At 38.6% G+C, this 21,485-nt stretch overlaps 1 protein-coding gene across 1 annotated transcript in view; it reads left to right on the forward strand.

The window, feature by feature from the left end:
- Positions 1-21,485, forward strand: part of DNAH11 (dynein axonemal heavy chain 11) — a 358,159-nt gene that overhangs the window by 192,465 nt on the left and 144,209 nt on the right. Inside the window, exons 47-54 of the mRNA XM_055115753.2 lie at positions 2,801-2,966; positions 3,655-3,757; positions 6,009-6,248; positions 8,520-8,681; positions 8,952-9,145; positions 12,651-12,813; positions 13,754-13,877; positions 14,298-14,440. Of these exons, the coding sequence (XP_054971728.1) occupies positions 2,801-2,966; positions 3,655-3,757; positions 6,009-6,248; positions 8,520-8,681; positions 8,952-9,145; positions 12,651-12,813; positions 13,754-13,877; positions 14,298-14,440 (1,295 nt within the window). The remainder of the gene's footprint in view (positions 1-2,800; positions 2,967-3,654; positions 3,758-6,008; positions 6,249-8,519; positions 8,682-8,951; positions 9,146-12,650; positions 12,814-13,753; positions 13,878-14,297; positions 14,441-21,485) is intronic.

Below are 21,485 nucleotides of genomic sequence, written 5' to 3' on the forward strand. Positions count from 1 at the left end.
CATGCAGCCCAAAAGACTAATAATGCCTTTCCCTAGAATTTAGAGTTGTTGCTTGGGCCTTAGATGAATTTGTACTTATCATCCTTGTTAAATATACGTTGTTTAAATATTGTTGTGATTTTGGCATTTTATGTCACTCATGGCTTTATTTGGGTGATTATGCTTTAGAACAGCAAGAATATACATCAATAGTGTTAATGTGTTACCTCAAAACCACTGGTTGCTTTTAATTGCATGGAGTCTTACCAATATAAGGGTGTACTCAAGGAGGGATGTTCTGGTTACTTTTTCAAGTAAAAGATTAATTTAGGAGAAATTCATTAAAACTGTGTTGAGTAAATGACAGAGCCAAGAGTCATTAATGAAATCTTAAAATCACTAGAACTAGTTTTGAACTATTGAATAACTAATTAACGTAATCAAAAGAACCACACAGATTTGGGGCATTCCCAGAGTTAGGTAGGGTGAGCAAAAGAGACATGGGATGTAGAGAGGAAATCACAGAAAGAGCTGACGTCGGAAGGCCAGTCAATCTCCAGCAGGGAAAGGGGGCTCTGTTGGGGGGCAACCAGACTCTCTGATGTCCAGTTGTTTATTAAAACTGTTGAGTTGCCTTGAATGTGGGCTCCTGGGGTATCTGTTTACATGTGGATATATGTTGTTTTCTTAGCTATATCAGTGGAGACTAATAATAAATGTTCTTACTCATTGACATCATTAACAGCCAATAGTGATTTTTCCATCATCTTTTTTGTTAATCACTTGGTCTTGTCTTTATGAATGGAACCCTTAGTAAGCCAACTCAAGCCAGGTGTGGTGGTACATGCTGGTAATCCCAGCTACTCAGGAGGCTGAGGTGGGAGGATTGCTTGAGCCCAGGAGTTTGAGTCCAGCCTGGGCAATGTATTGAGATACCTGTCCCCTCAAAAGAGCCAATTATTTCATTCATCTATTCAGAAAATACATATTATTTACCTACTTTTTCCCAAGCATTGTGTAGGGTATGTTTTTCACTTGCAGATATGAAAGAAAGACTCTATGATTTATAAATGGAAGATTAGGCTACAGTTCAGTAGTTGAACAAATTACCTATGATGTGAGTGCATCTTGCTAATTCCTAAAAGGAATACAGGCATGAATACGATTTAGAGATGGCCTATTAGTGTGAGGAATAGAAAGAGCTATAGTTGTCAGTATACTTGTAAAGAGAATTATGATTTGAAACATTTGAGCTGGGGCAACAAATGGGCAAAGAAGATTAGGATAGAAGGACCAGCTTGAGCAAAGACATGGAAGAGAGAGAATTGTGGGACACATTCAATGAATTGAATATGATGACTGAAGCATAGTGATTGGGTGCAAGTTATGGAAAAGGCTAAGCTATTGATTTGGAGCTATACTGCAGATAGGGTGACCACCTGTCCAGTTCGCCAAAAGACCAAAGTGTTTTCTGGAACATGTGACTTGTAGTTTTAAAACTGGGACAATCCCAGGCAACCACTGATGGTTGATCACACCAACTATAGAGAATGCTGAGATACAAACTGAGGGGACTGTATTTCATTTGATGGAAAATGGTGAACCATTGATAGGGAAGCAAGGAACTGACAAGGTGGGCACTGTCTTTTGAGAAGAGAGATCTGAGATGGGGAGATCAGTCCCCCTGAGTAGTATAAGAGCTATATGTAATGTGACCCTGGACCAGAATTGTAGAAAAGGAGGTGGCAAGTTGGGAACATATGGAAATGACATGAAGTACCGTTTATAGGCTGTGGTTGGACAAACATGGGACCAGGAGAGAGAGACTACTGGAGGCTTTGCATCTGCCTGACTGGGCATGTTAGCCCCCTAAGCAGGAGCACAAAGGCAAACGGAAAGAGGTGAATTGCGAGTGAGGGAGAGATGATGTTAAGCTGAGTTGGAAAAGAGGCAGATTTAGTGTTGGCTGAACGTTGGATGGTAATGGCTAGTAAGAATTAATGCCCAGCAAGTGTTTGGAAATGTGAGTCTGCTTCTTGGAAAAGGTGTTTATTTATTGTATGACTCTTTGTTCATTCATTCATTTATTTGTTTGCTCATTTAAAAAAAGTATTTATTGTGGCCATTGTCGGTGGTATAGCAATGAATATGACATAGTTCCTTGGTCTCAAAATACTTATAGTCTGTTTGGAAAGTCAACAAGTAATTAGATACTACATCTCAGACACGCACTGTTCTGGATTTTCTTCACCCAGGACTTTAAAAAAATAGACACAAAGTCATATAGACACAGGAAGAAATGTAAGTTTATGTATTCACGGATAGTGACTACGTTGTGGATAGTGTATACACACGCTGTTCTTGTGCCTCTGCACTCCAGCGGCCTAAGAAGACAGGTATGGGAGACTTTCCTGAGCTGTTCTCAGACTCTTCCGCAGAGATGACAGAGAAGAGAACTGAGAGACCAGGCCATAGCTGGACTAGCAGTGGCCATATAGAATGGGTACAGGGGAGGAAGTACACAGATCAGCAATTGGGTTCTTTCAGCTGTGATGACAATGTGATGTCATGCTGCACATGCTGCAGTCTCCATAAAAGGTGAGGTGGAATGACTTCTGGCAACAGGAGGGAGATTGGCTGGAAAGCATGACACAAAAGGAGGGGCCAGAGACACATCTCAGGTCTCTTAACCTATGAAGAGGTGATACCTGAAACCATAGGGTGGATGAAATCAACAGAAGAAGTTAAGAACAAGAGAAAAATGACTAAATGAACATTTACATTCTGTTGATTGGTGGACAGAAATATATGTTTATTTCAGAAATTCTTGAGAAACCCCTAGAGAAAAAAGCTGGTCATAACTATGGTCCTGGAGGAAATAAAAAATTGATTTATTTTATCGACGACATGAACATGCCTGAAGTGGACTTATATGGCACTGTTCAGCCTCACACCCTGATCCGGCAGCATATTGATTATGGACATTGGTAAGCAAGTCTCTGTAGTTTACTCTCTCCCAAAATCTAATAATTATTATGGATAATAATTACTATGGATTAATAATTATTATGGATGAATTATTATGGATGAATTCAAGTGCAATTATCCCCAGTTTCTTCTAAGGAATATCTTTTGGGTTTACTTTGTATCTCTTTTCATCATATTAAATGGAATAGTTTCCCTTTGTATCTTTGGAAGATTGGATTGAAAAGTGTCTCAGAAATGTTAAGACTGTCCGGAAATCATGTCCTCTTTAAGAATTAACTCACACTTAATTATTTAAGAGAAATTTGATCTTGTTTGGCAGGGTGTAAATGTTTGGGCACTGTGGTCTGCAATTCCTGACAATTAACTACAGGGACAGCCCCCAGCACATCCATGGAGTCTTGCTATGGGTACAAGATAGTTTCTACAGAGTAACATGAGAATCAATAAGCAGTAATAGTTTACATTGATGCAGCTCCAGATCTTGATTTTTGTCATCAAATGAGCTAAGTCAACTTCAGTTTTTTGAGCTTCAGTTTTGATGTCTCTCAAATAAGGCTCACTAGGTCAACCTCACAGAGTGATTATAAAGATAAGGAGATAATCTGTGATGAAGACCTTTATGAGCTGTTAGATTTTGCTCTGTCATCTCCAGTTCTTGGATTTAAGGTTCTGTTTTCTGTCTTTCAGGTATGATAGACAGAAGGTGATGCTTAAAGAAATCCACAACTGCCAGTATGTCGCCTGCATGAATCCGATGGTGGGCAGCTTCACCATCAATCCCAGGCTACAGGTAGGGTGTTGAATACTGCTCTCAAAAACTGTAGGTCTGTATTGTATTGTTTTCGAGTACAGCTTAGGATTCCTATGGGACATCTTGTTAAGCACGTTTCTCATGGCAGCTGTACTATATTTTATTCCCACTAACAACAGACAGGGGTTCTAATAAGCCTTTTTGTTTTAATTGGTAGACTTTATTTTTTATATCAAAGTTTATAGCAAAATCAACTGGCAGTACAAATAATTCCTATGTACTCTCTTAATGCCCCCACTTGTTTTACCCTATTATTAACATCTTGCATTAGTTACAATGATCAGCCAATATTGACACATTATTATTAACTAAAGTTCAGAGTTTACATTTGGATTCCTTCTTTGTATTATACATTCCAGGGGCTTTTGACAGACATATAATGACAAGTATCAACTGTTAACAGTATCATATAGAATAGTGTCACTGCCCCAAAATCTCTGTACTCTACCAATTCATTCCTCTCTCTTTTCCCTCTGAGTCCCTGGTAACAATTGATCTTTTGTCTTTTCTTTACTATTATTATTGTTGTAAAATACATGTTACACAATTTACCACATTAACCATTTCAAGTGTACAGTTCAATAATATTAACTACATACATAATGTTGGGTAGCCAAGATCACCACCCATCTCCATAATTCTTTTCATCTTGTGGAACTGAAACTCTACCCACTGAGCTCCCCTTTTTCTCCTCCCCACTTTCCCCTGGCAACCACCATTCTACTTTCTGTGTCTATGATTTTGACTATTTTAAGTACCTCATAAACGTGGAATTATCCAGTATTTGTCTTTTTGTGGCTGGCTTATTTCACTTAGCATAATGTCTAGGGTTCATCCAGTTATGGCATATTGCAGAATTTCTTTCCTATGTAAGACTGAGTCATATTCTAGTACATGTATTTACCACATTTTCCTTAGTTATTCATTCGTTGATGGACACTTGGGTTGCTTCCACACTTTAGCTAATGTAAATAATGCTGCTGCGAACATGGGTGAACAAATGTATCTTCAAGACCCTGCTTTTAATTCTTTGGGGTGTACACCCAGCAATACAATTGCTGAATCATATCAGAATTCTACTTTTAATTTTTTGAGGAATCATCATACTGTTTTCCATGACAACTATACCTTATTTTATTCCCTACCAACAGTGCATCAGGGTCCCAGTTTCTCTATATCCTCACACATATTTATTTGCTGTTTTGTTTTGTTTTTTGACAGTAATCATGCTAATGAGTGTGAGGCAGTATCTCATAGTTATGATTTGCATTTTCCTAATGATTAGTGATGTGTTTATGTGCTTATTGTTCATTTTTGTATCTTCTTTGGAGAAATGTCTATTCAAGTCTTGTGCTTATGTTTAAATTGGGTTATTTTGTTGTGATTGAGTTATAAGAGGCCTCATTGTATTCTGGATATTAATCCCTTAAGCACTGATATTTTCTCTGTTTCTATAAATTTTGCCTTTTCCAGAATTTCATATGGTGAGAATCATAGGGTATGTAGCCTTTCCAAATAGGCTTTTTTTTCCACGTAGCTTAACTATGCATTTGAGATTTCTCCATGTCTATCCGTGGCTTGATAGTGCATCTGTTTTTATTGCTGAATAGTGGTCACTGTATGAATGCATCACAGCTTGTTTATCCATTCATCTATTGAAGGACACCTTGGTTGCTTTCACTTTTGACAATTATGAAAGAAGCTGCTATAAACATTTGTTTGCAGGTTTTGTGTTTGCATAGAAGCTTTTTAATCATGACAACAGCAACAGCTACCACCAACATACATTCAGTAGCATACAGTGGTTGCTTACGCGTCTGGACTCAGCTGAGACTGAGCTCAGTGACTGCTGATCTTGGCTGGGCTCATCTGTGCATGTTGGGGATAAACTGTCAGTTAATTTGATGTGGCTTTGGCTGGAGTGACTGTGACAACATGACCCTGCTTTATGTGTCCCTCATACTTGAGGGCCTGCAGAGTTTATGGCAAAGTCAGAGACTTAACAAAGTAAGGAGAAATATACACCTCTGACAACAACTGGCACACTGTCACTTCCACCTCATTCTGTTGGCTTAAGTAAATCACATGGCCAACCCCAGAGTCAGAGTGGAGCACTAAAAAGCTACATGGTAATGGGCCTGGATACAGGGAGGAGTGAAAAAAATCAGGTCTTTGCAATTTTCTGGTACAATCGTAATCCTTACACTCTTATATTTGCTTTTCTTTTCAGAGACATTTCACAGTGTTTGCATTCAATTTTCCATCTTTGGATGCACTAAACACCATCTATGGCCAAATCTTTAGCTTCCATTTCCAACAGCAAGCATTTGCTCCATCAGTTCTCAGGAGTGGCCCCACTTTGATCCAGGCAACAATAGCATTCCATCAGACAATGATGTGTAACTTTTTACCCACGGCTATTAAATTCCACTACATCTTTAATCTGAGAGATTTATCAAACGTCTTCCAGGTACCTTGACTGCTCTATGTTATGCCTCTTGAGTAGAGAAATAATGATAATACTATGTATTAGCCCATTTTTTGTGTCACTATAGAGAAACACCTGAGGCTAGGTAATTTATAAAGAAAAGAGGTTTAATTGGCTTATGGTTCTGCAGGCTGTGCTAGCAATGGCCCCAGCATCTGCTTCTGGTGAGGGCCTCAGGAGCTGACAATCATGGTAGAAGGTGATGGGGAGCCAGCATTTCACATTTTGCATGGCAAGAGCAGGAGCAAGAGAGTGAGTGGGGGCAGGTCCCCAAACTTTTAAACAACCAGATCTTGCATGAACTAACTGAGTGAGAATTCACTTATTACAGAGGGGATGGTGCTAACCATTCATGAAGGATCTGCTCCCATGATCCAGTCACCTCCCACCAGGCCCCACCTCCAACACTGGGAATCACATTTCAACCTGAGATTTGGAGGGGGCACACATCCAAACCATTACCATACTGTTAACGGTGTTCCTTTATAAAACAGCTTGAAACTATGCTATATACTTTTATATGTATTCTTTAACTTTACTCATAAACTTCTCAGGAAGTAAGTATGGCAGGTTTATTATTTCCATTTCATCAATGAGAACGGTGCTTCTCCTCAGGTCATATAATGTCTTTGTCTGCGCTTCTGTGACAAAATACCTGAGATTGGGTAATTCATAAATAATAGAATTTTATTTCTCACAGTTCTGGAGGCTGGGAAGTCCATGATTAAGGCACTGGCAGATTCAGTGTCTGGTGAGGGCCTGGTCTCTGCTTCTAAAATGGTGCCTTAAGTGGTGCATCCTCACAGGGCAGAAAGGACAGAGCAAATCGGGCAACTGCCCAGCACCCCTTTCATTAGATCACGTTGCCCTCATGACAGTCACCTCCTAAAGGCCTCACCTTTTAATATTGTCACATGGGCAATTAAGTTTCAAGACATGAATTGTAGGGGCCATTCAGGCCATGGCATATGGTGACTTGGCAGTGGAAGCAAAGGTAGATGTCTGGGCTCTTTAGATTGAGTGAGTGAGTGCTTACTGTTTTGAGTGCCAAGTAAGAAGGATAAATGATCATGTGTTTGCATAAGGCACTTATGTGTGATTTTAAACATACATGAAGAGAAATAGTAACTTTTAAATTGTTGGATCATTTTGGTTTAATATTGAAAATTACCTTGCTTACCTGGTAAAAGGACAGTGTTTATGTATTTGACTTAGGAAATTCTGAAGAGGAAATTGAAAGTCTGGAATTATTTTTTTTAATCCAACTAATGTGGTCTACCCTGTACAGTAAAAATGGATGGCTGAAATTTCTTTTGTGACAGAGGTGGTATATTGATGAAATATGAAAACTCCATAGGACTTCTTTATATTTTTGTAACCGTCTTTTCAGTATCACTCCACAACTGCCTCAAAACCATAACACAGCATTAGGCAGTAGCTTCTTATGAACACGGAGCAATTCTTTTCATGTCTGTGTATCTAGCTCCTGCCGGAAAGATTGCTTAATACCGTGCTGTTTAAAAGCAGAATTTTAATCTCAGAAGGAAAGGGAAGAGAGGTCATAGGTGAAATGGGACAAGAGGACTGCCTGCTCACCCTTCATATCCTGCCTGTCAGCTGCACCTGACACTACCAAATAATTTTTTAGCCTTTTGCAGCTCAGTTCTCCACAACTCCCTTACTGTTCTCCTGTGCATCCAGAGTAAGCTGCCTCTCTCCATGAGGAGTGAGTGGGTGTGAAGCTAAGATACTGAAAGCACCATGAGTGAGCACGGGAGTCACAATGTGTTGGTGCTAGACCCACATCTACCCATGAAGTATGAATCTGGGCACTTTACTCTTGGTCTTGTATTCTTCATCTGTGAAATGATTAGACTGATATCAAGTGATTTTATAGTAAAAAAATATGATTCTGTGACTTTCATGTTAGCTGTTTGTACTCTGGTTTTGTAAACTTAGTCCATCGTAAGGCTTAATAGGCTAAAGTACTCAGATGTGATATTTAGTGCCTGTGCTGGTGCTCGAAATGGTCTTATTCGCATACCTAAAAATGGGTATAAGCATACTAAAATTTTAAAATATTGCATTTATCAAAGAGTAAACCTACTTTTATACACAAACACGCACATTACTATTGATGATATTTCTTTTAACCATTTGCTAAGTTCACATTTTAGTTTAAAAAGTGTTAAACTTACTTGGCATGTCATCAACCTATGAATTAAAGGTATTTTCCCCATTCTTGCCTTGTAGGGGATTTTGTTTGCTTCTCCTGAGTGTTTAAAAGGTCCACTTGATTTAATACATCTGTGGCTTCATGAATCTGCCCGTGTTTATGGAGACAAACTGATAGACAAAAAAGATTGTGATTTGTTTCAGAGAAGAATGCTGGAAACTGCTTATAAATATTTTGAAGTAAGTGTATGAATGTCAGAGGTCACTACTTACTCCAACACCAATTAGGTATTGGGACTAAAGTTAGATGAGGATATGAGAGAAGTGCACAAGGGCTTACCTTTTTGCAATGGCTGTGAATCCAGAATACACTTGGTCTATGCTTGGGAACATTCCACCCACCTACCCATGCGTGGGTCTGCAAGCTTTTCCCTTGCTAGGCCATGCTGCCTGCAGCTGGACCTCTATGGATGGTTGACATGCCATATTTTTCTCTTTCTCATCCTGCAGGGTATAGATAGTCACATGCTGCTTCAACAGCCCCTCATTTATTGCCACTTTGCTAATAGAGGGAAGGACCCACATTACATGCCAGTGAAGGACTGGGAAGTGCTGAAGACGATTCTTACAGAAACCTTAGACAACTACAATGAACTAAATGCTGCCATGCACCTAGTTTTGTTTGAAGATGCCATGCAACATGTGTGAGTTAACTAGTCACGATGCTTTTTCACAAAAGGAAGAATGGCTGGATATCCACAACTGTCATTTTTCAATAGATCATACTAAGCACTCTGAACCATCAGTTCTTATCTGCTGTTTGACATATAATTTTAAAATATAAAAGGGTCACTTTTTAATGTCACAATCTTAACAATGTCTTACATAGGCACACTGTTTCCTGAGATGCCATCATATCCATTATTTGACTTGAATATTAAGTAAGTGGAAACATAAATTACTTGTTCAAAGTCACATAGTTCATAAGGGACAAAGGACTAATTTTCATTGATTAAGCAGGTTTTGTTGAGTGCCAGATAGGAACATTGCCAGCCTTTCAGCAATTTTGTGCAAATTCTTTAAAATGGGGGAGGGCTCATGCTTTCTTGGCAGAAAATTAGAAAAAGGCACCTGTCCTTGGATAGAGCATGGCTGACAAGGTTCTCGCTCACCTCCTAGACCTGGTACCTCATGTAGTGCACAGACTGTGCAACCATCTGCAGCCCTCCTTTTGGACATTGTTCTAGGTGCTGAGATACAGCAGCAGTGAACACAATCCAGTCCCCTCTGTAGTTGAGCTTACATGTTAGCGATGAAGATGGACGTTTATAAGGACATGAACAACTAAGCAAGAGAATAAGCAAGAAAAATATCAGAAAGTGATGTGTCATGCCAAGAAGGAAAATAGGTTGATTCTGTGAGAAATACAATAAGTGAATTTCCAAAGAGGGACTGGGCATCCCTGTGAAGAGGTGACATTTAAAGCGAGACCTGAATGATAAGTAGGTGCTAAGCATGGAAAGATCTGGAGGAAGAACATTCTAGACAGAGAGCAGATTGCATCTGACCCTAAGGCAAGAATGTTTGAGATCCAGAAAAGAAGATCAGTTAGGCTGCAGCATAGAGAAAAATATAACAAAAATGGAGAGGCAGGAACTGGCCTTACCAATACGAAGTATTTCCTTGTAACCAGAATAAGGAACTTTGATTTTATTCTAAGTGCAGTGAGAAGTGGTTGGATGGGTTTTACCCTGGGGATGACACAGTTCATTGTCTGGGCTAAACAGGTTAACATTGCCACTGCTGTGTAGAAAGTTGATCACATGTTTACATCCGATACTGCTCTCCTAGTCCAAGTCACCTTCATCTCTCATTGACACCAGCAGGAAGACTTCAATAAGTGACAACAGCCAAAGACTGAAACAGAAAAAGAAAAAAGAAATCATTGAAAACAAGAAGAGGCTGAGTGTGGTGGCTCACACCTGTAATCCCAGCACTTTGGGAGGCTGAGGCAGGAGGATCACTTGAGGCCAGAAGTTTGAGACCTGTCTGGGTGACATAGTGAGACCACATCTCTACAATTTTTTTTTTAATGAGCTGGGTGTGGTGGTATGTGCCTGTAGTCTCAGCCACACAGAAGGCTGAGGAGGGAGGATTGCTAGAGCCCAGGAGTTCGAGGTTGCAGCGGGCTAGGATTATGCCACTGCACTCTAGCCTAGGCAACAGAGTGAGACCCTGTCTCTCAAAAATAAAAGACAAGAAGAAGGAAAAATCCAGAGAAAATAAGATGTGGAGAATTCAGTTTTTAGAAGAATTAATCTTTAAAATTTTCTTAGGCCCTAGAACCTACAAAAATTATAGAGCCCTTCCTGTCACCACAACTAACTGTTGGTAGTTCTATTGATCCCTTTGCAGTTGTGATCCTTCCTCTGATTGTGCAAAGGAAGTTTCAGTTGGAATCTAAAACCGCGGTGTTAAATCAACTATTAGTAATGCTGTCTCGGGTTGGGTTAATATACAGTCACTGTGTATGGGCGTCCTGGCTCAGGTGAAACAGAAACCTCCCACTGATACTGAGGAAAAGAGTTTTCCCATATAATCCCTCATTACGGAATTTTCAGTGGCCTAAAAGGTAAGGCTGTTTCTTTGATCAGGGATTATGAGCTAGAAGCTGATTTACTCAGCATTAGAGGTGATTTAAGGGCGTGTCCTTGAGTGTTATAGAAAGGGACTTTGCCACTTAGTGAATCTTGTGAGGTTAAAAGCCTCAAAGCATACATTAAAATGAAATGAAAACCCTGTTTTATAGCTTGGGGTATCTCTCATGTCAGAGTAATTTTATAGCTTTCCCCAAGGTTGTTTTGTTGTGTGGTCATGTGAAGTAAAATTTAATGTGATGACTGAGCTTGTAAAAATAACCTATCTTCTCTGTTACTGGAGGTTTTCAGAAAATGTTCACATGTGCTGGTCCTAATATAAGTGATCCCAACTTAGTTTTTTCAAAAAGCACTATTTAAAACAATTTATGTAGTTTATTCAGGTTCTGAAGTTTAAGTTCATTTCAGAAAAGCACCCTAGAGCAAAATGATGGCATTAAATTTGGGGGGTTTTACTATCTACATGCCTATATTTTGTTTTGTTGGTTTTCTTAATATTTATAACATAATTATGAACTATTTCTTCAAACCCATCTTTTGCTAAAGTTAAAGCGAGTTTATTTATAGCTGTAAAATATAGCATAATATAAATAGATTAAGCATTCAGAATGCCTTGGATATTATAGAACAAGGGATTAGTTGGCCTTGGTGGAAATTTAACTTTGTGGTACTGAATGGCTTCAGCAAATTATTCTACAATGGTGTAGTTACAAGGGAAGGCTTTAGTGTGAAGGAAGCAAGAATCACATTAAGAAACAAGTGCTTGCTTTGCTGAGTAAATCACACAGAGAGATCTGTTGGCCTAAACAAATCCATTCTTTCCAAAATAATTCTACAGCAAAGATTTCTGGGACAAGGCTATTCCCCCTTTGATGTCCTCATACTTGGGTGCTGATGTGGAATTCGGATCTTTCTTGCTAATCAAAATATTTTGAAGCCCTTAACACAAGGCCTTTGCATATATTTTCTTTTTGGACTTTTGGTGGTGATAACAAAGCTCTAAGAGAATCCAAAATGTTATTAGCAGAGGATGATTTGTCTTGGGAGCAGTTCAAGGGTTAGGGTGAAGATAGCATCTTTGTTTGATGGGGAAACAAATGAACAAGGACTAGAGGTTTCCAGTAAAAAGTGGAATTTAGTCTCTCACTATTTATCTAAAGAATAAACAAAACAGACCTAGGCCAGGCGCGGTTGCTCATGCCTGTAATCCCAGCACTTTGGGAGGCCAAGGTGGGTGGATCACTTGAGATCAGGAGTTGAAGACCAGCCTGGCCAACATAGTGAAACCCCGTCTCTACTAAAAATACAAAAATTAGCTGAGCATGGTGGTGAGTGCCTGTAATCCCAACTACTTGGGAGGTTGAGGCAGGAGAATCACTTGAATCCGGGAGGCGGAGGCTGCAATGAGCCAAGATCGCACCACTGCACTCCGGCCTGGGCAACAGAGCAAGTCTCCATCTCAAAAGTAAATAAATAAATAAAAATAAACAGAACAGACATAGTCCCGGGGCATTTTCGATTTTGTGCCATAATGGGCGCTTCCTTTCCTCAGGTGTCGCATCAGCCGGATCTTACGAACCCCTCAGGGCTGTGCTCTCTTGGTTGGAGTTGGGGGCAGTGGCAAGCAGAGCTTGTCCAGGCTGGCAGCTTACCTTTGTGGCCTTGAGGTCTTTCAGATCACTCTGACCGAGGGCTATGGAATCCAGGAACTTCGGGTGAGTCAAGGGGACAGGCAGTTCTTCTGACCCTTCTGCTTGGCAGATAAAGCCGAGGCTCCTAGTGCGCCCGTGTGGGCTGTGACTCCCAGATTTGGCCAAGGCCTCCCCAACCACGGGAGAGCGGGAGCTCTTTAAAGCAGTAATTGACCTTTGGCGGTTTTGCCTTTATGGTCAAATTAGTAATAATAAATTTCTACAAGTTTTGTGTAGGTTTAATAACATGTAAACCTGGCTCAGAAAATATTTACTTAAACACTTGCTTACACAAATGTCTTTCTGTTTTCTATTAATCAAACCTGATGCGTATTGCTGTTAGTGTTCCTGTATGATAGGTTGGGGAAAAAAGACACTAACTTCACAAGTAAAAATAGATTTCTTCCACATTGGATAAGAATAGGAGAAGAAGATGCAAGAGGAATAACACGTTTAGGAAACTCTCGTGTGTTTTTCAAGCTTTGCTTTTTAATAACAATAGTACTTACAAAATAGTACCTACAATTTGTGCCAAGTGATATTTTAAGTTTTAAAAAATCACATATTTTTAATATTACTAATGAAATAAATGAAACCCATTTTCGATAAAATAGGACAGTTGTTAAAATGAGCAGACTTCTTTTTACGGCCCTGCCTGAAAAAGGCATCACTGAATTCACTTGTACACAATGAGAAGGGAGTTGGTGATCTGTAGCCTGTTTTCATCCCTCTGCTCCAGTAAGCCAGAAACACGACACTCAACCTTACGAGTCAGCAATGGAGGTGGTGTTGCAGTGCTGTCCCCTAGAATGGGGTCTCTCAGAGAAGGAATATGTAAACCAGGGAAAGGCACCCCACAGTGCTATGGCGATACAGTTACTGAGTTCTCCCCAGCACTCACACATAACCTCTCAACGCCGCATCAGCATTTTAACAAAACATGAGTGATGGCCTTTCCTTACAGGTAGATCTTGCCAATTTGTACATCCGAACTGGAGCCAAGAACATGCCCACTGTGTTCCTGCTGACAGATGCCCAGGTTCTAGATGAGAGCTTCCTCGTGCTGATTAATGACTTGCTGGCATCAGGTGATTAAACCAACACATTTCTTGAAAGATCTTCCCCAATGACAAATTATCTGTAGTTTCAGTGAACTTTAAAGAGAGAGAATTCGTCTTTGAGATGTTTGCTGGGCAGTCTTTGGGGAGAAACCTATAAACCTAACTAATTTGAGGTGTATTGCTTTCTTAGTCTGTTTATGGATGAGAATGCCTTCAGTGAAGTAAATGTTATTCTTACACGTACGGGTGTAGAGGGTGTGTTCACCATGGCTTGTCCTCAATGTGTTGTATGTCTCGTAAATAAAAAAGAAACATGACATTTCTGATTTTAAACTCTTACCATTTATGCTGAACTTTGTCTTGTAAAACATTTCAAACGTTTAAAAGTTATATGTAAAATTTAAATTGCAATGATCTTTTAGTAATTCTACTCATTCTTTGGGGCAGGAGAAATCCCAGATCTGTTCAGCGATGAAGATGTGGACAAGATAATTTCTGGAATTCATAATGAAGTTCACGCTCTGGGCATGGTGGACTCCAGGGAAAACTGTTGGAAATTCTTTATGGCCAGGGTGCGACTACAGCTCAAAGTAAGAAATACTTGCTTAATTTGCATATTAGTTAAAACCTGCTATTGCAACTCTCTGGTTCTATTCTGAGTTTTTTGTTATGAGTTTGAATTTCAGTAATGCATTTTGAAAGGACGTGTGCATTTTTACACGCCTGTATCTGGAGCGTACCTTCCTAAAGTGTCCCATGATGCTGGGCTCCTGCAAAGCATTGCTGAGCGGTGTTTGCAGTCCTCAGCTGAAGTGCATGTGTTCTGTGCCATTGAGGAACTTACACTATTATAGAACACAGGAGACATCACAAATAATTATCATACAATATAAATGTAAACAGTGCTGTGGGATTGCAGAGGAGCGCAGCATCCTTCCTCACTGGAGCTGGTCATCCTGGAGGAAATGATGGGCCACGTGTTTAGCATGGAGAAGAATTCAAGGGGAGGAACTTTCAGGGACAGGAAATGGCATTTATATAAAGGTCAACTGCACGGTACATATTTGCAGAAACCCAGGTTACCTCTAAAGGCCTGCAACATAGAGTTCTTACAGGGAGAGTGAGATCAGTAAATCTGGAAAAGTAAATTGGAAGAGATAAGAGGTTTCTAAATCATGAAGTGAGTAGTGAGGAGAGTTTTGAATTAAGAAAGTGATGATGATGTCAGTAACTTCAGGGAAAGGAATTTAGAAGTAACACTCAGATGGGCCGGGTGCAGTGGCTCACGCCTGTAATCCCAGCACTTTAGGAAGCCATGGTGGGTGGATCACCTGAGGTCAGGAGTTCAAGACCAACCTGGCCAACATGATGAAACCCCATCTCTACTAAAAACACAAAAATTAGCCAGGCTTGGTGGCATGTGCCTGTAATACCAGCTACTTGGGTGGCTGAGGCAGGAGAATCACTTGAACCCAGGAGGCAGAGGTTGCAGTGAGCCAAAATCACGCCATTATACTCCAGCCTGGGTGACAGAGTGACGCTCTGTCTCAAAAAACAAAAGAAGTAATGCTCAGATGTTCTGAAGGATTACCCCAGTGTTCTTCCTCATTGGTTGCTCTGTGCTATAGTGTATCACATAGGCAGATAATATAACCAGATAATAGATCAATAAAGGTCAAGTATCACAAGAAAACAGGGAGATCCTCCAAACTCATCAGGAAGCCAATTTAAGAATGCTGCTAGGGAAAATTCAGGCTTTCTAGTATGGAATGTTTAGTAGACTAGGAAAGCTGCTACTTTACTGTTGCTTCTCATATTGTTATGCCTGTCAAGTTAGTGGCAGGCTGCGGCGGCTATAGAGCTGGAGTATTTAAGGATAGGAGACGGGGACTGGCATTGGCCCTGAATATGCCTTAGATTGGAGGTTAAGGAGCAGAGTCATTAAGTTTCTCCAACATTCTGCTATTTCAAGTTTCACGTTAATCTTACTGAGCAATTCTAGCCTAAGGTTAGAAGGTTAGAACTTAAGATTCAGTTGCCCAAAGAGCTTTTTCTCCATCAAAAATAGGACTAAGAATACATTTGTCAGGTAGTAACAAGGCCAGGGATTTCTTCCTGTTCCATTGTGATATACTAGGATCAAATTTTCTTATAGAATGGGAAAACAAGTACAATGTTAGAATTTGAGGTAGTAATAGTATAAATCAATGGTTATCGTAATCTGTTGCTCGGAGCTGCAGAATCAACATCAACAAGCAACTTTTTAAAAATGCATTTTCTCCAACTCCAAGCCAGACCTCCTGAAGCAGAAACTTTGGGTGGCCCCAGAAATCTGTCTTAACAAGGCCTCCAAGTGATTCAGAGGCATGATGAAATTTAAGAGCCATTGTTATAAATAGTGCTAGAATGAGCATTGTTTGTGTATGTCTTTCATGCTCAACTTCGCTTGCTTCTACAGGATAAATTCCTAGAATGGATATTGCTAGATTCAGTAGTTACAGCTTGTGGTAGTTTTAAAACATGCCTTCAAATTTTTAGATGCTCTTCTTACTTACAGGTGACATCTAGATCCCCTCTTCTTGAATTTGGGTGGGTAGCTTGTGACTGCTTCAGCTAATATCCAGTATGGCAGAGGTGATGCTGAGCAACAACTAAGGCTGAGTCATAAAGGGCTCACTTTTCTATTGGATTGTACATATTTTTGTAAGAGTTCTATGTATTTAGGCAATTATTCTTATATATGTGTCTCATGTATATTTTTCCTTTTATTTGTCTTTTAAATGTACTTATGGCACATGTTTGTTTATAGGTCTGTAACTTCCCAATTTTTTAAAGGTTTACATGTTAATCAGTGTTTTCCTTAATGGATCCTCAGATCCATTTCTTGTAAATTTAGAAAAGTATTTTACTCTTCAAGATAATCTTTTTTATTTTTATTTATTTACTTATTTATCTTTTGAGACAGAGTTTCACTCTTGTTGCCCAGGCTGGAATGCAATGGCATGATCTGAGCTCACTGCAGCCTCTGCCTCCTGGGTTCAAGCAATTCTCCTGCCTCAGCCTCCTGAGTAGCTGGGATTACAGGTGCCTGCCACCACACTTGGCTAATTTTTTGTATTTTTAGTAGAGACGGGGTTTCACCATGTTGGCCAGGCTGGTCTTGAACTCGTGGCCTCATGTCCACCCGCCTTGGCCTCCTAAAGTGCTGGGATTACAGGCATGAGCAAGATAATCTTTACTAGAAGCAGTCGGAACTCAAATTGAGCGACAGTAAGAGAAAACTCAACAGTTTCTTAAAGCCTCTCACAATATTAAGTCCAGACTGGCTCAGTGTTACCCTTAGAGGCCCTTTAGAAGAGATGCTTGTCTCATCTTTCCCTTCTGCCTGCTTTCATCGTGATGCCTCTTGCCTCCTGATCACAGGTGGGTGCAGTATGTTCATGTTTCAGGCAGGGGGAAGGAAGGGGAAGAGGACCTGGCGACTCTGTACCAGGAAACCTAAGCTCCTCCCGCAAACCCTAAGCTGATGTCTTACTGGCCGCAAATGCTTCCCATGCTGCCTCCGGCTACTAAGGAGTCTGAGGGAGTAAATATTTAATTTGGGGACATTGCCTTTATGAGTACAATTTGAAATGGATTTTGGAATAGTTTTAAAAAGGAGCAGTATCAGTCATTTCAGTGCCTATGTGCTTTCATGCTCTTTAAAACTTTTCTACCTCTGAAATATATTTTTTATTAAATATGGTAAAGTGTGAGCTGAGAGGTTTCAGGTTATTTTTCCCAATTAGATGTCTTCTTGTCTAAACAACATGTATTTCTTCCTTATCAGCTTCAAATACCATCTTTAGTGTATGTCCAATAGCCATATTAATTGTGTCTGTTTCTAAATTCTCTGTTCTCTTTTCTTGTTAACTGTCTGCTACTGATTTCAGCATTGCACTCTAAATTAGTAAAGCTTTATCATTTATTTTCATTTCCAATTGCTCTTTCTTGTTAAGCTTTTTCTACTTATTCTCCTGTGTTTATATGTTTGGATAAGCATTAGCATCATTTTGTCAAATTCTAAACACACTCCATGTCAATTTTGATCGAAATCATGCTGAATGCTTATTTTATATTAGAATTTAATCTTCAGGGTACAATGTCTTTTATTGCTTTTATAGAAGGATTTCATAAAGTTTTGTAACGGTGTATTATTTGTATATAGTAGAGCTGTTGATTTTTAACTTTATAAACAGCTACCTTACTGTCTCTCTTATAGTTTATAATAGTTGGTTGATATCATATAGCCTGCAGGTAAAGATATTTTGTCTCTCCTGTTATTCTGTTTTTCTGTTCTCCTCCCTCATTGCATTGGTAAATATTACAGAACATTAAATAATTTTGATAATAGTAGGAATTCTGTCTTGATTCTTACTTTAATGGGGATGTGTCTAATGTTTCACTGTCAGGTCTTATGTTGGCTTTTGATTGAGAATATGTATCTTGTCAAAGAAGTATCTACCTCGTAAATTCATTTTCAGGATCTATTGAGATACGTATATGTTTTTCTCCCTTGGACTTACTAGTATTCGTATAATACAGAATGATATACAGAAGTTTTACCTTTTTATATGTTTATATCCATCAGCCTTTTTCTTTGTTTCCTTTGGGTCTGTGTGTAGGCAGACCTTACTGAAACTGAGATCAGTTTTATATTCATCTCTATTGTTGTCTAATCTTTTTATGGTCTCATTTTTTATTTAACTCAATACAAGATGGAATTTATTTTTGAGTTAGATGTGGATAATTTCCCCCCCACCCCATCATCACAGGACTATTAATTGAAAGACCTATCTCTTCCCTACGAAAATGAGTAGGAAGTTGTTTTTTTTGTTTTTGTTTTGTGCTGATTTGTTTTTAACATCAAGTAGAAATAGGATATCTCTGTCAGAAGGGATCCCACTTCTGATCCCCTTTGGCCTTGTCACTCAGTTTGATCCACCCTGTGGAAGGCTAATGGTCAGCACCATGACCTCTTTACCTTGAGGGAGAACTATTACGGTAAAAAATGGGCAGTCTTTTAGCCTGAAAATACCAGCTTCTTTCTTTTAATTTATGTATATTACCCCCACATCCTTGGAATTTTAAAGAATTCCAAATTGCTCTATGTTATTTTCAGATATCATGATATTCACCAGTGTGTATTAAAGACTCAGAATTTCTGATGAGCTGATATCTCCTTTGCATAAGTTCCAAGCCGGACATCATGGAAAGCTTAATGTGTTACAGGGGGTTGGTGAACACACCTGGCAGGTCGAGCTAAATGATGTGAAGTTGCCACCCCATTACCCATGCTCACCACCCAAAGTCAGTTCCCACTTGGAATGCAGAGACAATGAGAACCTGTTGGCATGCAAAATGTGACCTCTGAATGCCAGAGGGCAGTTCCCATTAACAACCATCAGATGTGTGTCCTTGGATTGCCTCAAATAAGGCAATGAATAGCAATGCCAAATGCCTTCTCTCCTTCACATTTGTCTATATGCATCTTTTCCCACACAGTTCTCATCTTGCAGCTAGAATATAGAACTTTCATCTCCTCTCCAGTGGACCTTAGTTCACCCAATAACTTTTCTTTCTTACTTTCCTTCCTGGCCATATGATGCTGTAGGGCAAAGGACACTTGATTTATGTAGCAGCCCCTGATTCCATCCCAAGATTTTAGATATTTGCCTCATTATCTATCTAAGTATTATATATATATATGTATAGATAGATATATAGATAGATAGATAGATATCCATTTCTGATAATTTAAAAAATATATGCTCATTGTAGAGAATTTAAAAATACAAAACAATATAAAAAATATTTTTAAATTACCCTTAATAATATTGTCTGGAGATAACATATTGGTATCTTTCCTCTCAGTTTTCTATGTGCACATAAACATGAAGTATATATTCAGAACTAAAAAATTTCTATTTACATCTCACGCAGTCTTCTTTAATTACCTTCCCATTTGTCTTTCTGATTAGAAGGCTCCCGTAGGAGGTAAAAATCAAATGATCAAGAATTTGGTGTATGGAATGAACTATTTAACTGAAATGTACTTTATTCTAAATAACTACTTGTACAAAATGCCCTTTATCCACTTATAGCTTTTTCCAAATTTCCTGTTGGTTTGCTGTAACTTCTTATTGTTGGTTATAGGAGCACTTTATATAATGGATGTTATTTATATGTCCAGAATGTTCTGGTTTTAGGTGTTTCCAGTTTTGATTTATCATAATTCTGCTAACTTTATGATAACCTCTTGTTTTACATTCATATTTATTAAAAATGTTAAATTTTTATTTTATGGCTTTCATGTGTTAAGGCTTTTTTAGGAAGCAATTTTTGCACTCCATGGTTCTAAAAAATATTATTCTGAATTTTCTTTAAATTAATTTATAATTTTTTTAATGTTCAGCCGTACAGTTTTGTGTAAATTATAAGATGGCTTTCCTACTGTTCCATCCCTGAATACCCTCAGCACCATTTATTATATAATCTCTCTTTTATCACTGATTTGAAATGATGTTTATCTCATATATTAAATGCCTTAATATATAAGATTCTATTTGGGGCTGTCTGTTATGTCCCATTAATTTGTTCCTGCATAATTGCCACACTGCATAATAAACGCACATAATTGGTGTGTTTATTATAGCCCTATAGTATATTCTGGAATCTAGTAGAGCAAGATCACCTTCCTTTTCTACATTTACTTAGTTATTTGCACCTTTAATTTCCTGGATTAACTATGAAATCAGTTTGATGACTTTTAAAAAAATTCAATGAAAATTGAATTTTGGGGATAATGGATATAATTACAATATTGAATATTTTTGTTCATTCACCTACACTGTTTTCCTTGTTATAATTTAAGGTTTTTTCTTGATAGTGTGAGTTCTTTCCCAAAACAAAGGATATTTTTCCAGATATCCTTTGATTTCTTACTCATTTTTATTCTGGCTGAACTTTAAAATCACTTTGCTAAATTCTGCTAATCCTGTTGGGAATTATTAGAATCGGCTAAAATTTGTTAATGAATGTGGGAAGAATTAGCATCTTTATAATAATTGACCTCTTCTGGGAATGTGGCACGTGTCTTCCGTTAGTCAAAGTGTCTTTAACTGAGCTTTGAAAAAGCAGCTAATTATCTTCAATTCATTTTACACATTTCTCATTAAGTTCTTTTCTCAATATTTTACAGCATTTTCCACTCCTGCCAAATTTCTAACTGATCATTGTGGACATAAAAGAAAGCCATTGGATGGAGGGAAGGAGGAATGGATGGATATTTAGTTATGTATTTTACCAACCAATTCAGTGCACACATTAATTCCACTAGCTTCTGCATTTTGTTCTTTAGAGTTTGCTGCGTAGACAGATCATCTTTTAATTTTTAATCCTTTATAATAATCACCACTTTCCTATATCTTGGGACAGCCATACTTTCTGAACAACGTTTAAAACTTTTAAGTAACTATAGTGATCCTCTTTATTCATTTATTTATTTATGCAATGGGAATGCCATTAACTTTCCATCATTGAGTATGGGATGAAATGTTGGCCTGAGGTATTTTAAATATTATTTTTTTAGGAAAA

Source organism: Pan paniscus, chromosome 6, assembly GCF_029289425.2.
Source record: "Pan paniscus chromosome 6, NHGRI_mPanPan1-v2.0_pri, whole genome shotgun sequence".
NCBI classification, from domain to species: Eukaryota; Metazoa; Chordata; class Mammalia; order Primates; family Hominidae; genus Pan; species Pan paniscus.